The following is a 17142-nucleotide window of genomic DNA, read 5'->3' on the forward strand; positions in this document are numbered from 1 at the left end:
CAGTTTTTCACTTGACTCACCTGCAATAACAAGTAACAAAATGGATCTAGAAGATGATAAACAAAAGCTAAAACAGAGAAGTCATGCTGCTTACTCAAATGGTGCTCTAAAAACAAAAGCAGTACAATTTTAATAAATACAAAATAACATGTTGGGTTCACTCTGTCCTCTGGCCTCTGATTAAAATTAATTAGTTGGATTCAATCGGGCACATTGTCTGTGAACTTAGTCTGGGTCAGGTTGGATTTGTTTCTTGGCCTGAGCTAAACTCAGATATGAACCAGGAGGAAGTTGTGAGGCTCTGCGTTCAAACCACAGCAGGTGAATCGTTCATAATTTAAGTGCATTCATCTCATTTCATTGTTCATAAGTAGTTATTAGTCAGTGATTTATGTCACTGCGGACATAAAGCTAAATGTATTCATCTGCTTAATGTATGTTGGAATCTGGATCTGCAGTTCAGTTGCTGAATATTAATTAGACGCATAACAATGAAATGCAACTTAATATCCTATGTCATTAATATCATTATAAAAATTGACTGGTTAAAATAGATTGAAGGAATTTTTTGGATGGTTTCAGACAAAATGACAGACACCAAAAAAGTCTAGCGCCACCTTTGGTACCAGCGTTGCTCATCTGTGATTTTGGCACATTTGTCTTTGCAACACTGCTGAAGCTAATTCATATTGATTCATATTGACTAATTCATATATTACATGAAATTCTAGTGACAGACAATGAAGTTTGTAGTTGTGACATGAGAAAATGTTAAAAAGTTCAAGAGATGTGAATCTTTTTTCAAGGGATTTCATTTACTCTGTATTTTTCTTTATTGACACAAACTTCTGTTATTTTCTCATGAAAAACTTCCAGATCCTCTCCGGCCTTTAAATGTACATTTTAAAGCTCCTGATCTAGAATGAAGTTAGTCGAGTTGACAAGGTTTTTCCTTGTCCTATTTAGTGACCTCGCTTGAGATTGTTATCATTCTGGAATATTGATGCAGTTTAATTATGATGGCAGCCAACTACAGGCTCCCAAAACACCCTTAACTCAAAGGACCACATTTCAGTCAACAGATTCTTTTCAGAAAATAGTAGATAAGCATGAGCATCCCTGCAGCCCTGCAATGGCAGGTCGGTGTAGACAATGGATAGATGGGTGGATCTTTTCTAAGAAACCAATTTGGCCCTGTTGTTCTTTGCTAACATCATAATAAAATATTTCTGACACACCCTTCGGTAAACCATTCACTTAATTAAAGTTTGCAGAAATTAGGTGTGCACAACCTTGGGAATCATGAATGTAATCAGTAATTAGTAAGGTGCATAATGACAGTGTGCCTTGCCTATTTGCAAATTTTCATAGAACATTTTTTCAATAATGGAAAGAAAATGCATCTTGGGAACTTGAAATACCAAGGCACAGTGGTACATGACACACCATTGGCTGGTTTCTGCTAAGCCAGGAACACCATTCGCTCTCCTAAGACCAGTGATAAGAAAGACCATTGATGTTAGCTCAGTCAGATCCACAAGTTGTTGCAAAGGCCCTGGTATGAGCTGATGGTGGTTCTCTAGGAAAATTTACTCCATCCAAACATTTTGAGTGATTACCAGAATCATATCTTATTCTTTACCATCATTAAGCTTCAAAATAACTTTGCTGTGTTTTTGGTGTAATTAAAATGCATTTCACATCACTGTACCTGAACTGTTTAAAACCCTTTTGCAGTTTTCACCCTTTTGCTCTTTTGCTCTTTGTTCCATCAGAACAAATTGCCTTAACTTTTAAGCAAAGCACACAACTTCTAACTGATCTTGAATTTTTTTGGTTTCATTGTACATGTGGAAAAACATGCAAGGCTGTGTTTCTGGCCAACCTTTTCATCAGCTGTGCCAGTTTTCCCTTTGGCTGTTATAGTATTGGGTGTGGCTGTAAAAGGTGGAGCCTGGTGAGTGGAACTTTCACTGGCTGGTACTGCCTGGTACCTTTCTATAAACTGTGACCATCATGGGGGAGTTACATAAAAGGTGTTAAAAACTTTTTAAACTCTTCATCTGAGTGAAACAGGGTACCAGTTGAAAAGACCCCCCTTTACTTCGGGTCTCTGTTGGACTTTTATTATGTCTTTCACCGTTTTTCATACTTAAAATATGTTATAATAAGGTAGGCCCCTTATGATTCACAAATGTCTTTACATTTTCAAAATGTGCAAGTCCCACACACCAGAAACTTTGCTACCTTCGCTATGTTTTGTTCTGCAATTCGAAGGTGGGGCAGATTTTTTTTTTTCTCCTTCAGGTAGAATTCCCCTCTGGCGGCCCGTTAACCCTCCCATGCAGTTGCTTTTGTAGGAAGCTTTAAGACTGTGGATGTGAAAGAGGCATGAGAGAGCAGTAAATCTGTGTGTGGAGGAAGTTAGAGCCAAACCTTAATCACTGAAATTTACTTTGGCACAGATGGATAGCGCTGACAATGCAGTAGCTTAAAGGAAAAAAATAAAAAAGAAACTAGCAAAAACAACCCTGGCTTGTATTTACAGAATATCAAAATGACCAAATATATAAACTATTTGAAAACCTGAATTCAGGATACATCATTTGTACCTGGAATAGGGTTAAAACCTATGCTAATTTTTTAGTTTTTGGTAAAGGTTATGTTGGTACTACCTCTTTGGATTTGTTATTCTATCTGTGTCTGCAGCTCAATCATACATCAGGCTCTGCAGCTGCTATGTCATGTGGTTCAATGTTTGCTGACTAGCCTGAAGGGACCTTGTAAAAAAGGTTTCGCTTGGCGTATTTCAGCAAAGCTAATAAAATGATGCTTACACTGTACTCCTGTCACTATGGTGACATCTGATTGCATGGCTTTGCGGATAATAAATTAATCATCATTTAGGCTCTAAAAAACATGCATCTTTGGCTCCTTGCACTATGACTTACTACAAACCCACATTCAACTTTTTAGACACTCCTATTGATTTACTTAGTACTTTGCTGAACTTCAGATGTAGCATAGTGGACAAGGGAATTTAAGAGACGTATGACATAGAGGCATATGCAGCATGATCATTGCAGAGGACCAAATATTTCACAAAACTACTGATCTGTTGAGATTTTCTTTACAGAGAATATTCAGTTTGCTCTGATATTAACAGTTCATATTAATATTAGAGGAGAGTTGATAGAAAAGCAACAGTAGCTCTAACAACCAATCATTGCAGCCAAGCAATGGTGGGCAAGACAAACTAAAAGGTTAGTTGGAATAACTCTAAAGCACTAATCATAAACATTAATTCCACTGAGACAATAACACTACACCAAGCTGGCATTTAACTAAAGCTAATGCTAACGCACTAAATTGATCTATGTTGATTCCCACTGTCTGTCACTAACACAGCATGGGCTACAATATAATATATCGCCCTCAATGGGGTCAAATTTGCTACTACACACCTACCTATGTTTGTGATTCCAGAATGTGCAGAGAGGAAACGGAAATTCTTCATCTGCTTTAAAATAAGAGCATAAGCATAGACGACTAACTACTTGAAGAATTTCTAATAGTCGAAAACCAAACTTCAACATAAATGTCAAACTTTATTAGATTGAAAGTTTACAAAACAGTTAGCTAAAGTACTGCTTTTGAATTTATCTGAAAATTTTAATTTAGGGGAGGCTAAGTGCGCTAAGCTGTTTTCAAAGTTAGCAAGAACACTAAAGCGCTAACTGAAAAATTAGCTCCAACATTTGCAGACATGTGTCCACCACTACATCTAAAGTATGCAGATTATCATCTCTAAACCCTGACATTGTGTCAGTGGTTCAGACTGGTGATGGTGGTGTCATGGTCCAAGTGGGATCATTTATTGGGCTTTTTCTAACAATAGCTCATTGTTTAAAATCCACACCCTACCGGTGCATTGCAGCTGACCTTTGGCACCCAAGTCTATGAACACAGAGATCAAACAACAGGGCATCACGTCACACAGCTCAAATCACTTCAAAGTGCTTTCTTGAACATTATTATGAGTTTACTCTACTTCAATGGCCTCCACACAAGGAAAGCTTGTGAATAATTTACTTAGTAATCAGTATCAGGATGTTTGGATGTTTTGCTGCTGGAAGAACTGGTGACTTCGTAAAATAGGTTTTGTTATTAAGAAACATTATGTAAAAATATTAAAGCGGGATCTTCAAAGTGTTTTAACATTCTGAAAATGTTTCTGTCTCCTGATCTGGTAAATTTAGTAAATTGAACCAACTTTGGTAATCCAAGCTCACGTAAAGCTAGCAATGTTTGGTTTGATTTTGTGTCAGACACTCAAAAAACAGGTTGTGTCTTTTCATGCAGTAGGAGTAAATATCAGGTTTCAATTGTTATCTGGTTGCTTTGGTTTTCATTTACCTGGGCAATTATTTAGTGACTGTAAGATTAAAGCAAATACAAAGTTTGGTCCAATAATTTTAAATATAGATCCACTTAAAAGAGAACTTCAAACTATAATCATCTAACATGATCAAGAACATGGCACAGAGTCTATGTCTCATTATTACTCTTTGAAATCTCTGTGGTTCTTCTTGCCAAGTTTCAGTGGAGTAAACTCCCATCTGTTGTTTCTCACAGGCAAAATGAGTATGTGAACATTCCTGTACATGTGCTGACTAGAATGCCTGAAGTGCTGCCTTTCACAGTCGTGAGAGGTGAAAACCTGTCAATGCTTCCAATGAGGAGAGAACTTTCCTTTGTTTATCTCTGAAAACCCTGAAAAATAAAAATACACTTCATAAAATGTAAAATATAAATAAATTGTGCTTAGCTTTTTGTTTTTGCTTCTTTTCACATTTCAGATGTTTTTTTTTTTTTGTTTGTTTGTTTTTTGTGTCAGGTCCTCCAGTGTACCTGAAACCTTTGGGAGAAAGCTAAAGTTCTATTTGGATGATGCAGAAACGTATAAAAACATGCTATATGTTCAGTACTGCTAGCTTACTGAACCAGATATAAACTGTGAAGCTAAATAAACTGTTGGAACATTGTGTAAAGTAAGGTGTGGCCATTAAGCCATGCTAAAGCACACTATCTGGCTTTAATTATTAGACGTTAATTATTAGATGGTTATGGACATGCTTTGCATTTATCTTAAATCGAATTAGATTATTGAAAATGCATTTCTAGTTGTTTCCATATTGAGCCAGGCCTTTCCATGTGGAGTTTGCTGGGGGTTTTTCTACATGCACTCCTTGGTACTTTGGTTTGCACTCCCATGGTCCAAAATATGCATGTTATATTAGGTTTTAACTTATTTCAAATTAGAAGAATTTGTGTATTGCATGTTCAAATGGGAGACTTTCGTAATTTAAAATAATTATGAATAACTTTAAAATCCAGCATCCTTTGGTACGTTTTTTTGTAGGAGTCTGTCATCATCCCATATCTTAAAATGAGGCATTGGTTGAACTAAAATAATTTTAAAGATAAATCAAGAAGGACTATGAATATTATCCAGGTACTCTCAAGAAAATCCAGCTTGTGCTGCTGATGTTGTTTCAATAATATTTCACAAGATCTTCTGTAGAGCTTACTGTCCCAAACTGAGAAGTTGGACTGGAACTTCTTCAGTTGAAAGAAAGTTGCTTAGTTGTTCATCTGACTATAATATCCTTTAGGGGTGTCCAGGTGGGGTGTTAAACACCCAGAGACAGCTGGGAAAAACACACTTGTCTGATTAACACTAGACTAACAGGACTGTGTGAATAGGTTCACTAAGATCTTATTGGTACGTTGACCTGACTCAACACCAGCAGTGTAAGATGGGTGGATGTGTAACATGAATCACCATGTCTGTTTTACTTTCTACAAGTTGTGACTTTGGTCAAATCTGACTCAATGTTGAAGCCTACAAATGTCTCTGTAGAGGTTCTAGTTTTATCAGAAACTCTGAAACTTCCATCCAAAGTGAAACTTCTAAGATTGACAGTAATGTGAGGAAAAAAGTTGTAGTTAGAAGATGTTTGACTAAAAATATTACATAAAAACAAGCCAAAGTTTTCCTGGTCACATACACTTCCACAAGATCTCAAGTCTACAGTGATGCATTGTGGTTTAATCAACAAATGTAAATGTAGACCCTATTTAAATCTGAAGATCTACACTGGAGTTTAGTCAAAAGATGAGACAACTGCTGATGTGTTGGTATATACTTATACTGTACTGTCTTTTATCAGCTGCTGATCTCCAACAGAATAAGAAAATGGCTCAAAGGATCTTCGTTCAAATGGGATCAGACTTCCTCTTGTTAGATGAATACCTTCAGGAAGGATTCAAGCAGGAATCTTTTTAACATCTCAAAATAAGACAGTAAGAGTAAGCTCTTTAAAAAGGTTTTATCTCTTGATGGTCCTGGGTGAAGTACTGGAGAAGCAGGAGCGGTAAATAAGTGGAAGAAGGTCTGAAATACTCTTTTTATATTTTTACATAGATAAGTGGTTAAAAAAAGACAGTTGGTTAGAATTGACTGATTAAGTCACTGTTTGAATGACGAAAGACGTCCTGCATGAATGTATCTAGAAATATTAGCCGCAACTGAATAGAAAAAAGGGGCAGGTCAAAACCTTCGACATTCACTCCTCCTAAGCAAATTTGACAAATATATTATTGGACGTATATATCTTGGATTCTGTTGAGAACATAATTTGAAGCAGGTTTCTTAACAGTGTAAACACAAAACTTTATCTACTGAATGTGCTTCCACTATTAGAAGGGTGCACCTCGGCAAGGTTGCCAGTCTCTTACACCCTACTACAAGTTGCTGGAAATAACCAAACCAGAGATTGTGTTTCCAGGAGATTCAGATGCTATGGATAATAAATTATTCACATTTCAAAGTGCTTTATATCATAACAAACACAAAAACACAAAGTCCTGCAACACAGAATCAAGAATCAAAACATTAACATAAGTCAAGTGCCGTCATTAAATTTGTAATTGATTACATTTCAAATACAACTCTAAACAAGTGGGTTTTTAGTTGAGATTTAAAGGAAGTCAGTGTTTCAGCTGTTTTACAGTTTTCTGGAAGTTTGCTCCAGATTTGTGTTGCATAGAAGCTGATTGCTGCTTCTCCCCATTTGGTTCTGGTTCTGGGGATGCAGAGCAGAACCAGAACCAGCAGACCTGAGAGGTCTGGAAGGTTGATACAACAACAGCAGATCTTTAATGTGCTGTGATGAGAACATTTTGGGAGCCGAAGGAAAGCACTTGCATTTTTCATCTGGGGTGTGGCTCAGCTGTGCCCTAAAGCTGATTCTGATGCTCTATAGGAGTCTGTGAGGGCAACACCTTGAGTGGAGTTGTTAGGACTCTGAACAGGTATTGACAGCTCCAGATCTGCCAGAACAAGAAATTTAGTAGCTCTCCTGCACGCTGCCGTTTAGCTGCAGGCTCATCTTCGATTGAGAGACCCAACTTTGAAATGACCTTGTTAAAGCTGAGATGTCTATATTAATGTTTTGATTTCTTGCACCCAGAAAGAAGTTAATTGAACTGTTAAGTAAAGAATGATGAGTGCTGAAGGTGGAATCTGAAATCCTCTGTAGCAGCTGCAAGCTGTGGGCCTAAACCCCATTAGGTATAATTCATTTTAGGATTTGATAGCTGTTTCTTGGTCTATTCATTGATGAGATGATTTTTCTATTGTTTTTCACTTTAAGGATAATGCATAAAAATGTGTGTGCTTCTTTGTTGAGCAACATTTAGAGAACTTTGCCTTCATCAAAGTTCTTCTCTACCTTCAAGGAATCTTCTGCAAAACCAGTTTCTTCTTCGTGAGAACTCTGATCATCTCACCACAACTCAGTCTAAAGCAAATAATGAATTTCTTTGGAAATGAAATTATTTTTCTATCCTTCTTTGATCTCTACATTTTATTACTTACTCAGAAACATCAACCACACACACTTTCACTTTCCTTACTTATTTTTGCTCCAGTATTCCATCAACAATTCAGCATTAAAGTACTGACTCGCAAAAGTGTACACACCCCTCAAGCTTTTTATATTCCAACCACCAACTTTAATGTATTTAATTCATGCATTTAATTCATGGAAACTAGTGCAGATGAAAGATAATGCAAAGTTTTCAAAGATGTTTTAAAGCTAAATATTTTTTTCTATCCATCTCTATTGAAAATTTTATTTTACCTTTTATTTTTTTGCAGAAAAAAAGAAGAAATGCATTCCCTTACATACTGAAGCTATATGAGAGTTACACCACAAGAAAGATAAGAAAACAAATAAATAAAAATAGCAAAGGGTGTCAAGAAAGCTAAATTAATAGAATATAAATTTATTTTGTCTATAGTGTGACTGACTGACAATAGTAAATACAGCAACATATGATTCTACAAAGTGTTAACAGAGGGTGGCTGAAAACAAATATATAGCAGAATATTCAAGGGTTTTTATTTGCAAAACCCTTTTTAAATTTCTATGTTCCATTTTCCAATGATGTATTCTTTTCAATTGGTCTGTCACTTAAAATCTCAGTCAGAATCAGAGAAGTTTGGGGTTGGAACAAGTCAAAATGTTAAAAGATACTGTATTTGAAAGGCACCTCCCCTTGTACTATACGACCCAGTTCAAAGACAGTTTATCTACTTAATGGAATACATTCTTGACTCAAGGCATGTAGTGTTCTGTTTTGACCATATCTCAGCACATTTTTAATACAAATGCACTGCAACATTGGCTTTAAAAAAAAACTAATGCTAAGTAGACAGTTTAAATTTTTTTCTACATTCTTTCTCGTTTTTGTGACTGTTATCTGTATTTTAGACAGGTCACTGTTACAGACGGTATGAAAAAGGGCAAAAAATAAAAATGACTAAATTTACACTAGGGTGGAATTTAGACAACAGTCTTGAGTTTGCATAATTAATTTAAGTTTTAATTTAATGTAAAAAAATAAATTGACCTGAAGGTGCTGGGAACATTTAAAGCTTTGTAATTGCAAAAAGATACAACAGCAGTAAAGGGTACTGTGCAAGTCTGTAATTACGGCCCCCGCCCTCCCACACCTCTCTGAAAGCCCCTAGCTTATCCTATGAAACGGTCTTTGCCAAAATGCCTATCCTCCCCTCACTCTGTGTGAGGGTGTGTCGAGCCCAGATCACTTTACAAGGCAGCGCTGTTACCTGTCTGACAGGCTGAGTGGCTCCGAGCCAGTGTGCCTGCCTGGGAGAGCAGCTTCAAGGGTCCAGGTAATTGGAGAAGAATCTGGGAGGAGGTCCAGAGGAGGCTGGGCTTATGGGGACCTCCTTCAGTCTGAGCCAGATAAATATCCATCTCTCACAGTTCGAAGGCACTTAGAGGGACTTGGCTCTCCTCTTAGTGTGCTCCACATCTCTGCCAAACCTCTCTCTGTCTCTGTTCCTCCTCCTTTTTTTCTGCAAACTACTTCCCAGAAGAAACTAGACCAGCCATGTCGACCAGAACAATGAGCGTGAAGACAACCAGGACCAGCTTTGGCAGCGGCGGCGGCGGCGGTGGTTTTGGTGGCAGTGTCCGTGTAGGAGGAGGGGGAGGAGGATTTTCCTCAAGATCCGCTATTTCCCTCAGACCATCATCTTATCAAATGGCCTCATCGAGCGGAGGCGGCGCAATGCTGAGATCGAGCATGGGTGGCGGTTTCAGCGGTGGCTCTTCATATGGTGGCTTCGGTGGGGGTGCCGGTGGGGGTGCCGGTGGTGGCTACGGTAGCGGTGCTGGTTTCGGTGGTGGCTTCGGTGCTGGTGGTGGCTTTGGTAGTGGAGGTGGCTTCGGTGCTGGTGGCGGAGCCGGAGGCTTCGGTGGGGGTGCTGGAGGTTTCTTTGCGACCCCCATCACAAATGTCCAAGTCAACCAGAGCCTGTTGGCTCCCCTGAACCTTGAGATTGACCCCAACATCCAGACTGTCCGTACCCACGAGAAAGAGCAAATGAAGACCCTCAATAACCGCTTCGCCAGCTTCATTGACAAGGTAGGTTTTTTATGACACATCATTTTAAAAACTATAGAAATGATTTGTGCATTGCTGCTGACTTTCTTCTGAAGAGGTCATCGGTACACAGTAACTGTTACAATCTGGTAGACTGTTAATATGAAGTTGCTTGCAGAGTTGGCATGTTTCATCTCGAAGGGAGTCCTCAGCATAACGATGAGCATCTGTTCACAAACTGAAAGCCAACCGCTCTTACTGAGTTTCATTCAACCGGGACGGGCCTCTAACCGGGTGTTTCTGTGCAGAGCAGGAAGCAGGAAACTCTAGAGTGGTCATATCCAGTGACTGGTAGCTTTCAGTGTTAGTGCAAGAAGAGATCAGGTTGCCACCTGTAACCATGACGGCACAGTGCTGCAGAGCTTCTTCATTCATGCAACAGGAGGACTTTATTTGCTTAAGCCTCGATGCGTTCTTTCAAAATCCTTGTGCAAAAAGTTGTTGCTGGAATTTTTTTGCATGCGGTGACAACTTCTTTGCCAAATTACACGTAGATGGTTGCTTGAATAAATACAAATGCACCACGCCCTGTGTGAGAAACTGCACAGTTAGCTTTCCCTGCTGAGTAAACACCACACCTCACACGAGACATTATCAAGACTCAACATAGATGCAAAGTGGTCCAAGAAATCCCCAGTTGCAAGATATTGTGGACCAAGCACTACTTGATCATTTTGCCCAACTAGTAAAGGGTTGTCAGGTGACATTGGTCCACAATGAATTTATTGTTGGGGGTTTCAGGCAGGCATGTTCACTCAGTGAAAGTATGCATCTTTGTATCGAGGGGCCATCAGTGTCAGGTGTTTAAGGGAGGGGCTGAACTTAGGTGTGGCACCCTAAACCTCACTTTAGCTTAGGAAAAAATATTTACACCTACACAAAACGGATTAGATAATTTAATCCTTAAGATTTACTCACTTCAACACGAACAAGAAAACACATTATGTGAGTTTTTCCTCTCACAATAATCTTCTTATGGAAAGTTGCATTCAGTTACACTTCTCAGTGAGTCACCCTCATTTAGAGGACTAAGACCATCCCTGCCCTGAGGGGGAAGTAGGCACAGTAACTGGCAATATGTTGTATATATAAGCTTTTTCTGTGGGAAAACCAACCACTAAAAGAAAGTGTACACAAGTCATTGGTAGAACATTAAAGCAAGGAACGAGAAAAGTGTTTCTAAGGATGTTGAACATTTGTTCAGGTCCGCTTCCTGGAGCAACAGAACAAAATGCTGGAGACCAAATGGAGCCTCCTGCAGGACCAGACCACCACCCGCTCCAACATTGATGCAATGTTTGAGGCCTACATTGCCAACCTCCGCAGACAGCTGGATGGGCTCGGCAACGAGAAGATGAAGCTGGAGGGAGAGTTGAAGAACATGCAGAATATGGTGGAGGACTTCAAGAACAAGTGAGTGCAAGACCACCATTACTGTGACATACTAAACCCGCCTTGCACCAGATTATGTCTGTTATATTTTTTCAATATGTTCAAACCCATATTTCACAAATTTTTCACACCCAGGTATGAAGATGAAATCAACAAGCGTGCTGGTGTGGAAAATGAATTTGTGCTCCTCAAGAAGGTGTGCAAACCACTGTATTGCCTTTCTGTCTTGTATCCCATAAACAATAAATGAGTCATTAATTATTGATTTCCTTTAAACCCATTGACAAATGCCAACCCCTTTTCCCTCCTCAGGATGTAGATGCCGCCTACATGAACAAAATTGAGCTGGAGGCAAAGGTTGATGCTCTTCAGGATGAGATCAACTTCCTCAGAGCTATCTATGAAGCGGTAAGCAAAACAAAAAAGTTACTGAAGGACTCAAAAGTTAGTCTTTCCTCAGTGTGTCAGGCTGTCAAATAATCTCCTTTGCTTGCATTCAGGAACTGAATGAACTCCAGGGACAGATCAAGGACACCTCGGTCATTGTGGAGATGGACAACAGCCGTGGCCTGGACATGGATGCCATTGTGGCTGAGGTCAGGGCTCAGTATGAGGAGATCGCCAACAACAGCCGAGCTGAGGCAGAGAAGTGGTATCATCAGAAGGTGAGAAATTCTCCTCAAATCAAAGTGCGATGGCAGGTTGAGTTTTGTACAAAATGGACTAACAATTATTACTCGACTAATTCCCCAGTACCAAGAGATGCAGACCTCTGCATCACAGGCCGGAGATGACCTACGCAACACAAAGAGCGAGATTGCTGAACTTAACCGCATGATCAGCCGACTCCAGAATGAGATCGAGTCTGTCAAAGGACAGGTACGAATATTTAGCGAGACAATAAAAGCTTTGCATCTTGACAGATTTAAGAAAAAAGAAATGGCCGCATGTGAAGGGTATTTTTATGTTTCCAACCACGTAGAGAAGCAACCTGGAGGCCCAGATTGCCGAGGCTGAGGAGCGTGGCGAGCTAGCTGTGAAGGACGCCAAGCTCCGCATCAAGGATCTGGAGGACGCACTGCAGAGAGCCAAACAGGACATGGCCCGCCAGGTCCGCGAGTACCAGGAGCTCATGAACGTCAAACTGGCTCTTGATATTGAGATCGCCACCTACAAGAAGCTCCTAGAAGGAGAGGAATCCAGGTAGAAACTTAATGCTAACCTTCTGCAGCAGGGCATGTGGAAGTTTGAGTAAAGTTGACTGAGAGTCTTTCACTCATTGTCTTCATAGAATTGGTTCTGGAGGTGGAAGTGCAACCATCCATGTGCAGTCCTCAAGCTCCAGCTTTGGTATGTATTTGTGGGGAAAAAAATAACAGTATACCAATAAAGTTTGGCATTGGGAAGTTGAACGTATTCCACTAAAAATGTGTTGTTCTCTTTAACAGGTGGTGGCTCAGGAGGTGGCATGGGCGGAGGCCTGGGAGGTGGTTTCGGCATGGGCGGCGGCATGGGCGGCGGCATGGGCGGCGGCGGCATGGGCGGCGGCGGCATGGGCGGCGGCTATGGCATGGGCGGGGGATATGGCAGTGGAATGAGCATAGGAGGAGGTGGCAGCATCAGCGCAAAGAGCTCCAGCAGGGTCTCTTCGTCTCGCCTCCGTTATTAAAAGTCCTGGTCTCCATTCTTCTTCTTTTGTTCTGCAATCTTTTCCACCCTCACCTTTCCATGCAGACACAGAGTGCCTCAGGAACATGTTCTATCATTTACAACCAAAGTAATCACATAATAACAGTTAGAGAAACCTACTAAACACAAGTTAAGATAGAGAGATTGTTAAATCAAATACCAAGAGCCGCAGAGATGTGTTAGCCCTGTCTCCTTCTCATCAGTCAGCCTGGCTGTCTTCTGGTTGCCGGATGCGTTGTTGTACAGACATGAGAATATTTGTAGTGTTACATTAACAAATCCATACAGGGTAACCACTGCTGCACAAAAACAGAGAACAGGAGGTAGCTTTGTACCTGAGGAGCAGGGATTTTCTAGTCTAGAATATTAGCCTCATACCTCCTTGTCTCTTCTATTGCCTCACATACATCATCCTGTGCAGTCTGACATCTTTAAAAACAGCCACATGTAAGAGACAAGTTGATAGTTTTTAATTCCTCTTTTTTTTCTATTCATGTTTTGAGAGAACATGAGCTGTCCACTGTTTAAACTACATGGTGTGTGTGATCATGCTTTACTTTCAACAACTGTAAAACTAAATGCATAGGGCTGACTGCAACTACCAGATTTATTATGACCTGTACCATCAAAAAAAGCTGCAATAAATCTGAATTTATATTCATTTGGTTGATTTTGTGTTTTTCTTTCTTCAAATACGTTTTTCTTACTTTGTCTACACATGGAAAACTAAGTAATTTAAGAACTTTTATTTGACTTTGATTTCAAACAGAGAGCCAGTTATATCTCAAGCTTGTCATCTCTAACAATTATTTTCTGGTCCAGAACAGGGATATTATAATATTATGACTACCTGTAGCACTAATACAGCAAAGTCACGTTTAACTATTGCTGAAGTTGGATTTAAATTGAGAGATTAACTTCAATTTCAACTCAGATCAATTCAGCTTATTTATATGGTGAGAATTCACAACAAATGCCTCTCAAGGTACTTAAAAAAATACATTCTATAGAGGTAGATTTCAAGTCAATCATGTAAATTCCAAGTTGGTCCTTCTTTTCAAACAATGCACTCAAGTTCAGTTTAATTTTTAAATAGTGTAAAATATTTTCTGTCCAAGGTGTGCAGTGTTCCTCATATAAAAGCAAGGATAACATCTTACTTGGTATTTTGTTATAACTATTCTTAGTTTTCACAGCCTGCAATCCCGCATTAACTGCAACAGAATCTGTATATCAAAAAATACAAAATGCAAAAAACAGAATTTATTTGATCTAAAAACTGTTCTGAGTGCAAAAGTGCAAGTTATCTGGTGACAGCATAGAAGCTGTGCAGGAACTGTGTAGCGGTTTGATTACAGACTTATTCAACACTAGTATGACACACACAAACATTTCCTGCAAGCTGCAACAAATGAATTACCTACTGTGCTCGGGAACGAGTGTCAGAGGATTTGAAGAGAAAGATTTAAAGGCTGATTGAATTATATGCACTGGGAAACATACTCTAACATTCGTTTTGCTTAGCATAGGCTACCGTTGTGCTTAATAATCATCTTTCAAGCTGCTCTTTTGTAGTTTTTCCACATGAATAATATCAAAGCATTTTTGACATTTAAAACAGTGTTGTACAATTTCACATAAACCCAAACATTTTGTAGTTTTTGATCTGACAGTAAAATAAAAAAGAAAGAAAGAACAAAAGAAAGAAAGAAGGAAAAAAAGAGATATTTTAAAATGTTTGTATCCAATTATAAAACAAAACACAAAATAAATTATCACTGTCATTTTTTGATTTTTGGTCAACTGAAAATAGAAAGACAAAAATTATACACAGCCATATTTGAAGGATTTTTTTGCCATGGCTAATATACATTGAACTGGGAGCAGTGAGTTTATCAACACCAGTGCTTAAAGCTACTAAATGCATTCAGAACGATAAAAATATTCCTAAATAGCTACCACATAATAAAATTTTAAAAATGGATTATGAACAATCAATCCACCCACTTTTGATGGAACATATCATGGAAGACTTTAACTATAGTTTCTTCAACTTCTTGTTTCATCTCGCAGGGTAAAGCGCTAATATGTATTTGCCGTTATAGATACAAATGTATCTCATTTAGTGTTTTACTATTACAGTAAATCTTATTATTTGAACCTGTTCTTAAAAAAGTTCATCCTTTTTGGGGCGTCTTGTGTTACTGTTGAGCAAAGTTGGTGTTTCATCCACCACAGAGTTCAGCACAAACCCTGCGCTAAGGAACAAATCTTGATTTCAGAGGTGAGGGACGTACAACTAGCTTCTTCTTAGACATCCTGGAACTTGGCTACACCTGATTAGCCAACACACAGCCTACACAAATTCAGACATTTCCACATGACAAAATGAATAGCAAAATCCATCTAACTGAAATCAGAGCCACATAAAGACAGTTACAAAGTCGGCCTTCTATCACCTGAAGAACATTTCCAGGATTAAAGAACTAATGTCTCCGCCAGATCTAGAGAAACTCATCCATGTGTTTATCTTCAGTCGCATTGATTATTGCAACAGCATCTTCACAGGTCTGTCCAACAAATCAATCAAACAGCTGCAGCTGATCCAGAATGCTGCTACTCGCGTTCCCACTAAAACCAGGAAGATAGAGCACATAACACCAGTTTTAAAGTCCCTCCACTGGCTCCCTGTAGCTCAAAGAATAAACTTTAAAATACTGATGTTAGTTTATAAATTACTGAATGGTTTAGCACCACAATACATTAAAGATTTGCTGCTGTTGTATCAACCTTCCAGACCTCTCAGGTCTTCTGGTTCTGGTTCTGCTCTGCATCCCCAGAACCAGAACCAAATGAGGAGAAGTGGCATTTAGCATCTATGCACCAAAAATCTGGAACAAACTTCCAGAAAACTGTAAAACAGTTGAAACACTGACTTCCTTTAAATCTCAACTAAAAACCCACTTGTTTAGAGTTGTATTTGAAACGTAATCAATTGCAAATTTATTGACGGAATCTGACTTGATGTTGTTTTTATTGTTGATTCTATGTTGTATTGTGTTTTTGTGTTTGATTTGATGTAAAGCACTTTGAAATGCCTTGCTGCTGAAATGTGCTATACAAATAAAATTTGATTGACTGATTGATTGATTGATTGATTGATTGATTGATTGATTGATTGGTTGATTGATTGATTGATTGATTGATTGATTGATTGATTGATTGATTGATTGATTGATTGATTGATTGATTGATTGATTGATTGATTGATTGATTGATTGATTGATTGATTGATTGATTGATTGATTGATTGATGACCCAGGCAGAACAAACAGACAACAAGTAAACAACATACAACATGGGCAATTAGCAAGAAACTTCAGACCCAGTTGACTTGGACTGGACTCTAGAGGGAATCAGGCCTCAGCTAGAGTGGCTGTATTTTGTAGTTCAAATATCTGCATAATACTGTAGAAACAATGGAAAGGCAATGAATCTGAGAACCATAATCGAGAAATTTGTGACTGAAACTGGCAGCCAGATAAAAAAATTCAAAATACGACACATGGGTTGATAAAATCTATAAAAGTAGTCTAATAAGGAAACTTTTAGTACATTAAAAACTGTGATTAAATTTTTCTTAATGTGCATTCTATTTATGATCAGCTTAAGATGAGCAATTAAATTGAAATGTTACACCACCTATAGACAGCGGCAGAGCTAGACTTTTAAAGTTGGTGGGGCCAAGGGGAACCAGGGCTATCTTGAGAGGGTTGAGAGGGTAGTGGCAAAAATGAGAATGTATATATATATATATATATATATATATATATATATATATATATATATATATATATATATATATATATATATATATATATATATATATATATATATATACTCATATAGGTACTTTTATGAGTACGAGTATAATGGAGGCTGGTATTGTGCCTGATATAAATCTATGTACAGGTCTGACCTGGTGTTGTTACATGTCAATCACCGGGGGGGGGGCAATCA

At 38.6% G+C, this 17142-nt stretch overlaps 1 protein-coding gene across 1 annotated transcript; it reads left to right on the forward strand.

Annotated features, from left to right (window-relative positions):
- Nucleotides 1-9150: 9150 nt before the first annotated feature.
- On the forward strand, nt 9151-13783 carry krt5 (keratin 5). The gene is made up of 9 exons (XM_044108195.1): nt 9151-10023; nt 11246-11454; nt 11569-11629; nt 11746-11841; nt 11934-12098; nt 12187-12312; nt 12416-12636; nt 12725-12783; nt 12882-13783. Exons 1-9 carry the CDS (start codon nt 9487-9489, stop codon nt 13100-13102), a joined length of 1695 nt encoding a protein of 564 aa, XP_043964130.1. The 5' UTR covers nt 9151-9486; the 3' UTR covers nt 13103-13783.
- The last annotated feature ends 3359 nt before the right edge of the window (nt 13784-17142 follow it).

This window comes from Gambusia affinis, linkage group LG01 (genome assembly GCF_019740435.1).
Source record: "Gambusia affinis linkage group LG01, SWU_Gaff_1.0, whole genome shotgun sequence".
Lineage (NCBI taxonomy): Eukaryota > Metazoa > Chordata > Actinopteri > Cyprinodontiformes > Poeciliidae > Gambusia > Gambusia affinis.

Excerpts from the sequence above, each read along its gene's own strand:
- krt5 (XM_044108195.1), top strand. The coding sequence starts at position 9,487 with ATGTCGACCAGAACAATGAGCGTGAAGACAACCAGGACCAGCTTTGGC. Across the intron at positions 11,842-11,933 it reads TCAGAGCTATCTATGAAGCG|GAACTGAATGAACTCCAGGG; the intron begins GTAAGCAAAACA and ends GCTTGCATTCAG. Across the intron at positions 12,784-12,881 it reads GTCCTCAAGCTCCAGCTTTG|GTGGTGGCTCAGGAGGTGGC; the intron begins GTATGTATTTGT and ends TCTCTTTAACAG.